General features: G+C 40.8%; 1 protein-coding gene across 2 annotated transcripts in view; it reads left to right on the forward strand.

Annotated features, from left to right (window-relative positions):
- Positions 1 to 6112: 6112 nt before the first annotated feature.
- LOC106517290 (cadherin-2) overlaps positions 6113 to 11422 on the forward strand; it is a gene marked incomplete at its 3' end in the record, with an annotated part of 61023 nt that continues 55713 nt past the window's right edge. For both annotated transcript variants that reach the window (XM_014008050.1, XM_014008051.1), the window contains 1 exon segment: positions 6113 to 6297. In XM_014008050.1, the coding sequence (XP_013863504.1) occupies positions 6256 to 6297 (42 nt within the window).

The raw sequence follows: 11422 nt of genomic DNA on the forward strand, positions 1-11422 counted from the left end.
CTGCTGCTCTGTCCCCCACACACACAATATTAACTGTTAGGAGCACAGATATTCAGTTTACCTCCCAGAGCAGCAAAACAAATTATTTTAACAGGGATTTGCAAAAAGGGTTTTTATAGAATTTTTTTATTATTATAATTACAAAACTGATATTCAACAAAAGTTAGAGTTCTTCTGAGGTTTTAAGACAATGATTAGTACAAAGACACCGTGGTTTGAAGATTTTATAGTTAATAGTTTCTTTGAAAAATATTTCGGTTGGCAATTAATAATATTACAAATGTGTTTACTCTCAATTATATTTACAAAATACACTGAATTTCAAATGTTACTGATTCAGGTTAGCAAAAAAAAAACATTTTAATACCAGTTTCCTGCTTTAAAGAATTCATCCATCCATTCTGTCCTCCTTGTTTCTAATCTGAGTCAGGATGGGGACTGGAGCCTGTCCCAGCTGCCTTTGGGTGAAAGCAGGGGACAGCAGGACAGGTCTCCAGTCCATCACAGAGACACAAAGAGACAAACTATCCACACTCACATCTAGAGACACACAGGAGATGTCCTCACTGTATGGTTTCACCCATGTGTCTCAGTCTGGTCGGGAGTTCTCTGTAAGTTGTGCTTGCGTGCCAGCTTTTGTTTTTGTTTAATAAAAGTATTTTTTTTAGTTTATCTTTGCGTCTGAGTCCAAGCCTCACCATGTCCGTGACAGTCTTACAATTGCACATAATTCCATTACATCATATTTTCAAATTTCCTGTCAACATTTTTTAACAAAAACACAGTGGGTCACCGGTGGATTGCCAAAGTGGACCAACCACCGGGCTTAGCCAGTTTTCTGGGGAGGTAAATCCTTGTCCTCGAGGGCTTTTCTGAACAGTTTACTTGTTTCTCTACTGATTCAGTGCTTGAATTACCTCTTTATGTTTGGCAGGAGCTTGCTAATCACCCACTTATTCAAATCAGGTGTGTTGGAGCAGAGAAACATTTAAAACATGCAGGATAGTGGCCCACCAGAATTGCCCACCCTTGCTCTATAGAGTACGGGACTGGGTTTGGGTAAAATAGCCTATTACTTCTCAAAACATAAACTGCCTTGGATAACAAAAAAAAAAAAAAAGAGAACTTCATGAGAAAAAAGACCTAAACTAATAAAACACTTCATTAGTTTAGATGTTTTTCCAATGAATTTGCAAACAAAATATTCACAGGTAATGAAGGATATTATTAAAATGTCTGTGAAACCATTTAAATACGCACAATAGAAAGTAAAAGTGTCACATTTGTTTCAGCACAAGTGTAAACTTAAAACAATTAAAAAGGAAGCTTTAGAAATGATTTCTCTTTGTCCAGTCTTTGGGTTTCTCTAGACCTGGAGCAACCTGTGAATTTGACCGCTACATCATAGGTCTGCTATAAAGCAGTGCGCGATGTGCATTCCTTCGATGAATCCTAGTTGTGTTTGATATAAACTGTATTTGTATAGAGTTACTTTAGCACAATGTGCAGCACAGCTCACAGTGTCTATGCTGCTGGCAGGACACATTTGGGGTGAAGAGACAGACATTAAAACATGAGTGGAGAGAAGAAAACGAAATCGAGTGAAGAAGAGAAAGTAGAAGATGTGGTTAGACGACGAGAAAGAGGTGCCTCAGGGGAGGGTGAAGGATGGTAGAGAAGAGAACGAGGGGCTACGTGAGTGAAGGCTGAGAAAATGGAAAGGACAGATGAGATGGGGATGTTTCAGAAAAAGAAAAACGTGAGTAGGGAGAGACGGAGAGAGACAATGTGAAGCAGCAGCCGAGATGAGGAGGAGGAGGATGATGATGATGAGGAGGAGGAGGAGGAGGAGGAGGAGGGGTGTACAGTAAGAGGTGAGTGAAGTGGAGGATGGATGAATGCAGTGATCAGTGCTGGGCTCTGACCCCACTAAGCAACCAGGGGAAGAAAGAAAACCATCCTTTCAGCTCCTGGCTGCACACCTCCTTCAACACACAGACTCCCCATCTGACTGATTTCTGTTTCACATCACAACACAGGATCAATCTGCTCTACAACGCTTCTCTTATCACCCGCTCACAAAGGTGGAGTAATTATGTTTTTCACCGTGTGTTCATTTGACTGGACTGCAACATATCTCATGAATGACTGACCAGATTTTTCACAAATCTACCCAAAAATAATCATTTCAAGTACATCTATGACTGATTCACTGTTAGAGTCAACACTATTTACAACGACAACCACAACAAATTAACCTTAGCCCATAAAAATGTCTATACCTCTGTACATGTTGGGTATTGAGGTGTGGTATTACCTGAAAGTCACATAGATCATGGGAGATATTTGGACAGAGTATTAGGACCAGAACACAACTTTTTTTATTTTCAGCCCTGCCCTCCATCACCTGTTTCTCTTGTGTCTCCTCCAGGTGTTCCTCATTTACCCATCATTACTTAGTCTTTATATTCAGTCTTTTGTCCTCAGTGTTTTTTCGGTTCATTGTGTTGTCTTCCTCAGCCGTGTGGTTGTCTCTGAGCTCTTTGTGTTTTTCCATGCAGCCACAGCAGCGCCATTTTGTAAATAAATTGTACTTGAATTTTTGACCTCCGAGTCCTGCCTGTTCCCTGGGTTCACCTTGTCATGGGGTGAGCCATAACATCAGATGAACCTTGTTATATTCAGAAGAACAGCTTTGATGATCAGTTGATTTGATCCTATTTAACGTGTGAGCATGCAGGTGATGCTCACGTCTTCACTCAACTTTTTCTTTACCCCAACCAAAGAAAGCAGTGCCCTCATTACTGAGGACACGGCCCTGATTCGTCAATGCATGTCTGGCTCCATGCTTTCATCACTCATAAACAAGTTACCCAGATACTTGAATTTCTCCACCTGAGGCAAAGACTCCCCCAAGACACAAAGGGGGCTTTCCGCCCATACCAGTTGAAAAATCCGAGTCCCATTTCAGCCGCTTCCCATTCAGCTGCAATCCACCCCAAGTACACACTGAAGACCATGGCCCAACGATGCCAACAGAACCACATCATCTGCATAAGGGACCCCAAGGTTCTAAAACCAGACACCTTCCTGTCCATGGCTGCGCTTTAAAGTGCCTGCGACATAAAATTTTTTGCAGTAAATATGAATGTATTTTTGGAAAGTTAACATTGATAATATATTGTGAAAAAAGATTTCATGCCACTGAGATGGACAGTTGCTGAGATATTTGCATGCGAGGAAACAGGAAGTGATGTCAAAGGGGAATGTCTGAATGTGAACTGACAGTTGCTAAAATGACTAACAACACAGGCTGTAGAGACGAATCTGGTGTTTCTTTAGGTTACTTTTTACTCACTATCATGAAGAGATGAAAAAGAGTCAGAGTTCAAATAATATTGTTTAAATCAACAAAAACCAGGGAGTTTTCTTTCTCAAAGAGTTACCCTTTGATGTCACTTCCTGTTTCACTTCAGCTGTGCCAAGTACAAAAGAAAATATGCCAATTATGTGACATAATGGGTAAAATCATGTGTCTTATGCAAAGTTTCTTAAATATAAAAATGTTTTCTTTGACTTTTTGTATTTCATGGATATGCATGTCACAGGCACTCCTGTCCTTGAACACCACAAACAGGATCAAAGACAAGAGACAGCACTGGTTGGGTCCAATATGGACTAACTCCTAAATTGCTCATATGTACGTGGACTATAGTCAAGAAGATCAGCCCACAGTTCTGCAGCCCCCCCCCCACACACACACACAATGCTTCAGAGAAGAAGGATGTTCATTTTGTGTGTGTGGGGGGGGCGGGGGGGGGGGGGGGGGGTAAAATGAATAATAGCACCAGTTTATTGATAAAGTATGCTTCAAAATGTGAATTAAACCAAAATGGTGCACAAGAAAATATTTTTACTGATAGGTAGGTGACTGTAATGCAGGCCATGTCATTAATAACATCATAAAATCCAATCGACACAGAATCCATCAATAATCTGTGTGGGACCACTGACCAGCCTTCTATGCAATATGAAGGGCATCATGGTTTATCATGCTGATAATGTCCGACACATTCCATTTTATTGAACTAAATATATGTTGTGTGTGGGTGTGTGTGTGTCTGTGTGTGGTGTAGCAGCCTGATCAATGCTCTGCTTCATACAATACATCAGCTGGATTCACGCAAAACAATGAACCCACGAGCAAATGTTTTTCTCTGGATTTATTGATCAGGTTTGAGGAATTTAGGGCTCTGTGTAGGTTGTATGTGTTTTGTGTGTGATGGTGGTGCTGGTGGGATGATTATACATTACTTCATCATCAAGTAACTTTACCATACTTGCTTTTTGTTTGTTTATGCAGGCATTCCATTGTACCGGTTAATCACCAACAAGCACTAATAGTTGTGATTTTTAAAGTGTCTAACATGCCTGCTTATGATCTATACTCCAGTGAGTCAAAAACTGTGTGAAATTCCTCTTAGTCTTTGGAAAAATAAATGATAAAAGATCTGTCCAAAGTAGAACAGAAGTTCAGGATTAAGACTTACAACATGGCGCACGGCCTTATTGATTCCATGTAATTTAGTGCAAAATAAACATTTGATGCTATCAACAAAAACATTATGTTAAATAACTACAAATAAAGTAAAAAATGTTACAAGTTTTGTCCCCTAAAAGTGAAGAGGCGTGGTGGTTCTTGAAGCATTGACTCCAGCTGCAGTCTACTCTTTGTGAATCTCCCCCACATTTTTGAATGGGTTTTGTTTCACAATCCTCTCCAGGGTGAGTTTATCCCAACTGCTTGTTCACTTTTTTCTACCACATCTTTTCCTTCCCTTCGCCTCTCTATTAATGTTCTTGGACCCAGAGCTCTGTGAACAGCCAGCCTCTACAGCAGTGACCTTTTGTGTCTTGCCCTCTTTGTGCAAGGTGTCAATGGTCATCCTTTAAAACAGCGTTTCCCAAAGTTGGGGTCGGAACCCAAAGTGGGGTCCCGAAACATCAAGGTGGGGTCCTGAAAAGATTTTCTGAATTAATGACATTTTTGCCTTAGTTGTTACAAATGAGTGAGGTTAGTATATTTAAAATGGATAAATGTAGTACAAAAATATTGTTACTATGCCCTTGTTTTGTTGACCTGATGCAAATGTTTACCATCCAAAAATAGTTGGGGGCACAGGTCTCTGCTACTGTTATTTTGTGGGTCAAAAGCTAAAAAGTTTGGGAACCACTGCACTTTGGTTCCCAAAGTTGGGCTTGGGACCCAATTATGGTTCATGAAGCACCTTGGATAATCTCCAGAAATCAATTTAAAGGGTAATAAAATAATTGCTGATGTWATATTTTCCCTATAATTATTACAAAAACACAAAATAAGTAAAAAGAAGTATTTATATTTGTGTATAAGCTGTTTAGACTGTCAAAAAGCCTGTGTTTTTAGGGTTATTAATGAAGTTCATGTACTCAGACCAGTAATATTTGGGGTCACAAGTTTTTGCCATGAATATTTTGTGGGTCAGAAGACAAAAAGTTTGGGAACCACTACCTTTTTCAAAATGTTCTATTTTCTGAGATACTAGTTCACATTTTTGAATGGAATAACTGAAATAAATACACTCTTTCATGATATTCTAACTTTATGATCAGCACCTGTAGTGTTAGCTCCAGTGCTAATAGTGTCATCTCCCAATCTAGTATTTGGCATTAGCTCTGAGCTAATTTAATAAACATGACATTGATCACGTTTGATCATTTAAGTCCATATATTGTATAGAAAATAAATGATTACTAAACATAATTTTATTATGACACCTTACAACTTTTTAGCCTTGACTCTTTTTGTATGAGTCAAGTTCAACCTATCCTCATGATCCACAGATTGTACTGTCAGTAAAAATGGAAAGAATACACATGGTGTAGTGTAAAGTAATTAGGAGTTTTAACGAGTCACAAAAAATAACTTTTTGTAGAACAGAGAAATGACAACACATTAAGGCCAACCTGTGTGAACAGTGGCAGATCGCCCTGAAATGTTGAGTCCTGAGAAGGACATTTGGCCGATAGAGGGCGACAGAGAGGCGCAGAGAGGAGCGGGGATTGGAGCAAGTCCCATTCGGGCTGGAGTGCCTGTAACGCGGGGGAGAGAGAGCAGTCGCACACCGACGGAGGAGGGCTGCTCGGAGGAGGAAGGCTGTCTCATGCAGGGCTTTACTCGGGTTTAAACGAGCGAAGGAGGGATTCTGACGGAATACAATGGATCTCCTTTGGGTCTGGATGTGGATGGCGGCTGTGGGGGTAAATATTTACCGTTATTCTGCAGCGAGAGAGCGGATCTATCTGCCGGAGGACGGAGGGATGGATGGATGGATGGATGGTGTGTGTGTGTGGGGGGGGGGGGGGGGGGGGGGTTAATGCATTTAAATGTGATTTCTGAAGAGTATACAAGGGGGGAGAAAAGGCGCATGTTTGTACTGCTGATGATGTGCGGTAAAATGCAGATGTAACACCTGCCGCGTGCCGCACATCCGTCATAAAGAGCAGAGGAAAAGCGTTCCGCGCGTGACGGGCTGGGATCGTTCACGCGCACAGTCTCAGTCAGGAAGGTTTTAAAACATCCACCCGTCTGCCCATCCGGTTCTCTGGACTTTTACAGGGTTTAACCCCCACCAGCTTATTGAGCCTCCGGGTCTTAATGGTCCCGGGCTCCCCCACAGTGAGACCGAACCTGCGGCATGGTGGGCTTCTGCTTCTAGGTTCCAGCGGCAGAACATCTCCACTGAAACACAATGTGTGCTCTCCTCCTGATGAAAGGCTCAGTTTTTATAGCTGCTGGGTCCAGCCTACTTATCCAAAAAGGGCGATCATGTTTTTCTCTCTGGAGTCTGTCGTGTCAGCAAAATATCTCACGAACCACTGGAGGGATTTTAATGAAACTCTCAGAAAATACATACAATTGCATCAAATGAACTTTTGGGGTCAACCCAGTTTAAGATGGCCGCCACAGCTTAGCAGGCTTAAAACATGACTGAGGCAAACAAAAATGTTGTAGTAACTCTGCTTTATCTACAACACATACTCTGTTTGCCTGTTAGCAAAATATCACAAGAACTACTGGATGGAGTTTTGTGAAACCCTCGGCTAATAATCATTACATCTGTAGCTAATTACCTTGTCAGCTCCATTCAGCGTTGTTTAATTGATATTAGCCGGAATGGTTCCAACTTGGTCAATTTTCAGATATTGAGCTAAAATCGTTTTCATTGTTTGCAGACAAGTGAAATCTGTCAGTGAAACCTAGATGCGTGAATGAATAGGAAATGTGATGCAGACGTGTGCACAGATCACCTTCAGAGGTCAAAGGTCACCTGAGAGCAGCAGCCCAGCCTAATCCCTGAACCAGCCCAGTCAGCACTCTGAAGCTTACCTTTAATCCAGGAGTAGCAGGTGATTTGTTTGCCACAGACTCCCCGGGGGCCTCGTGTATGAAAGTGTGGGCAGCCTTCTCAAAACGGGCCTAAAAGAATTTGAAAAAGTCGCATTTTTAGTTGCAAGGAACCCCGGCGTGGTGGGGACTTGAACCGGCACACCTGGCTTCCCTCTGTACCACTGAGGACAGCCCAGTGCAGAGTTCCAACAGGATAGCCCTGGGATTTTTAAATCTGATAATAAGCCAGACACCATTGTGTGCCTGCAGGTTGCTGTGATCCCTGAAAACATGCTCCTTAAATCTGTTGGCGATGTCTTCCAGCAGTGCCACCACTGCTAGAAGACTTTTCCACAATTATAATTACACGACTTGAGGAATTAATACTTCTGACTTGTTCTGGATTATTATAAAGGTCCAACACTGTTTTCTTCTCACAGAGGTGGCAGATTAAAGCCGGTCACTGGTTCTGCTTTCATCACCCTCCACTAAAAGGTGAAGCTGGGCGATAATGGTTTTGTTTATCATGAACCCCTAGAAGAGCTTCACTGAAACTTTCAGAAAGTATAGAAGAAGAACAAAAGCTTTGGAGTCAACTCTGTTCAGCATGGCTGCTACAGACATCTGCAACTAAAAACACAAAACAGGTTATGCTGTAGGGTTGGGCGGTATTAGTAAAAAAAAAAAATCACGATTAATTGGGGTATTTAGCTGATAACGATTAATTTGACAATTAATCCCCTGGAGTCCCTGGACACCCTTATGTCCTGGTCAATTGACCAATTTAGTGGGAAAGATTTGTTTTTTTGTAAAAATCTGTTCCAAATTGTGTCAAAATTACATTGCAGAACTTTTTTTTAATGTTCGTCATATTTGAAGCGGAGCAGAGCATCGAGCAGACTGATGGGAGAAATCACCAGTCAGCCTGCCTGATGGCATTAATCGTATTAATTGTCAAGTGCCAAAAAATAACCGATTAATGTTTTTCTGGCGATTAATTGCACACGATACGATTATGCCCAACCCTATTATGTTGAGTCCATTTCACAGAAAATGAGGTCGTTTGGCAGGGTAGTAAATGAGACATAACACATGTTCAACACCTAAATTGTCCAAAATGGGGGAAAAAAATAACCAGTAATGATTTAAAGAGGGCATATTATGCAAAATCCACTCTTTCAGTTGTTAAATACATTTTGTTGTGTACTTTGAATATCTAGGAGTGCAGAAAAGTAGAATTTTTTGCTCCCGGTGCTGTCTAGATAGCTTTATATTCTGTTAGGATCATATTTTAACCTGTTCAGTTTTCTCTATATTCTATGACATTTCCTGCGCTACCGCGTTAAATTATTTGCAACAAACTTCTAAATAAGGTATGAACTTACCAACCACAATTAGGTGGTCTTCATTCTCCTCTGGCTGTGGGTCAAACCCTGGCTCCAACATGTGAGGCTGGATGGACAAGTTGTTGACAACTTTTAATTAATTTGTAAATAAAATGTTTCTGTGCTGCTACATTGCCATAAAGCCCTCTATCAGACTACAATGGATCGGTCTGGAAGCTGGAGGGGGGCGAGATTTGAAAAGTGTCTCATTTGGATTTAAAAAGGCAGCCTCAAAACGAGCTGATCTGAGACACTACAGAAAATGGGTGATAGAGGGACTTGTGGAGTTACAGTAAGGAGGAATTCAGACCAAAGCATTGCAGTTCCACTTGATATAAACCCCAACTGAATGATTTAAATGTGAAAACTTCCATAAAGTCAACATTGTTTGTCTGTTAGCAAAATATTTCATGGACAGCAAGATGGATTTTATTAAGACTAGCCGAATGTGATTATTAGATGTACATTTAAACTTGCTCACCTTTTGAGTCAATTAAATTTAATATGGTCACCATTGCATAAATGGCTGCAACTGACTCAATTTTGTAGATATATAGTTAAAGTTGGAGCAGGTAGTAGCTGAGAGTAATTAACAACTCATACTCTGAGTATGACATCTTGCAGTTTATAATGAGATGACACATAACATAATAATGAGAGTTTGCTCTGACATTTCTCAACATAAAATGATCTTTGTCTAAAAGTCTGTCCTGAAAGGCTGCAGATGAGATGCATTTCTTTAAGTCCTTTACTTTTTATTTTGTGTATTTTAGTACTATGTTTTCATGTGATTTCAAAATGAGTGAAAACTCAACCCATTCTCACTCCCAAGTCGTCACATAGTGACGCGTTTCCAAGGTTCCCTCTACGTCCGATTTTGACGCGCAGGGTACCCCCGTCACGTCAGTTACTGACGAGATGGGGCGAAATCTGTTGTCATATTTTCAGAAAGTGTATAAAATGCGCTAAAACGACCGTTCCAAAGCCTGAAATTACCTTTGTTCACTTTAGACATCCTGTCCCTGACCGTACTACGTAAAATTAACCATTTTTAGAAAATGTACGAAATTCACGTCAACATGTTCTAAAGCGTAAAATGACCAAATATTCACCATGGACATCCTACCCCTGATCCCAGTACCTAAACTTAACCATTAATCCTGATCCCTCATGTTAACCTCAGACCCCCGACCCAAAGACCCCTGGTGGCGCAACCCGGAAAAGCCGCGGGCATCAAGGACTGACGCGAGAGGGGCACCTGATGTGTCAAAATACGACGCAGAGGGAACCTTTGGAAAAGCGTCAATATGTGACGACTTGGGAGTGAGAATGTGTAGGAAAACTTTAGCAAAGCTGTAATATCCAGAGAAGAAAAGGGAAGAACAAGCCTTTGAAAGGTTTCAGAAAACCTGAGCAAGTACTACTTTACAAATTATTAAGAAATTGGGCAGATTTATTTATAAGCTAGTAGATCATTCAGTAACAGGCAAAATCTTTTCTTTCAGCCTTTGGACTCAAAAAATGGCAAGACTTTAACTGTTGTGGTAAAAACTAAACAGTATTTTCTTGCTCTTAACAAAGCTTGTAGTTGTTTGGTAAGTAAACCTACCAGAGGGGTTTGTTGACATAATGTGCATGTGATTAAAAAAAGAAAGGGGAAAAAAAACCAGGTTTGTTTGGTTAATATTAAAAAGCATGAAATCAGTTGGAAAACTCACAAAATAGAATCCCAGACATGAGATTTGGTCAGTAGGTGTTTCAGCATTTGACTGTTGTGAATATAGATTTTCAGAGGGCAAAGAGTAAAAGCAAACATGCATGTTTAAACATCAGGATTATCTCGTATTAGTTACTATTGACAGACTGAATACCCCCTGGTACCCCTTGATAACAACATTGTCTTGTCATTTGGGACTTCTATTAGAAGTTCTTTAATTTCAAAAGGAATAGCTGCTTTCCTCTGTAATATTAATTTAAATAGTCTTTATCATGTAGGTCATCTGAAAACCAGTTCTTATTTAGGTGTAATGGTACGCTAAAGTCATGGTGCAGTATGTACCTTGAGGGTCACAGTCCTGTATGGGGTCAGTACAACAGGAATCTTTTTTTTAAACAGATAACTCTCCCAGAAGCAGAGACAAAATTAAGCCACCTTTGTTATGAACAGCAAGGCAGGGTATGTAGCTGGAATTCTGCAGAATAGATAACCACCAAAAACAGGAAGCTGAAAATGACAGCGCGATCTGCCGGCGGGGTGAACGACTGCTGACAGCCAGGTCACCTGAGTCGACGCCAGGCCTGTCAGCTTCTTCTGCGGCGAGGCTTTCCAACTCCAAAACAATGAAGCGGAATTCAAAGTAGACGCATTAGTGTGAGTCAGAAGTCACAGGACACTCTTTTAGCTTAGAAAGAAAAGGGAAAATGACAAATCTGAATACTCGAGCAAGTAACAGGGGAGGGGACCTGTCTTTTAGACCAGTGTTTCCCAAAGTTGGGGTCGGGACCCAAAGTGGGGTCCCGAAACATCAAGGTGGGGTCCTGAAAAGATTTTCTGAATTAATTACAGTTTGGCCTTAGTTGTTACAAAGGAGTGAGGTTAGTGTATTTAAAA

The sequence above is a fragment of the Austrofundulus limnaeus genome, unplaced genomic scaffold, assembly GCF_001266775.1.
Source record: "Austrofundulus limnaeus strain Quisiro unplaced genomic scaffold, Austrofundulus_limnaeus-1.0 Scaffold47, whole genome shotgun sequence".
Taxonomy (NCBI): Eukaryota; Metazoa; Chordata; class Actinopteri; order Cyprinodontiformes; family Rivulidae; genus Austrofundulus; species Austrofundulus limnaeus.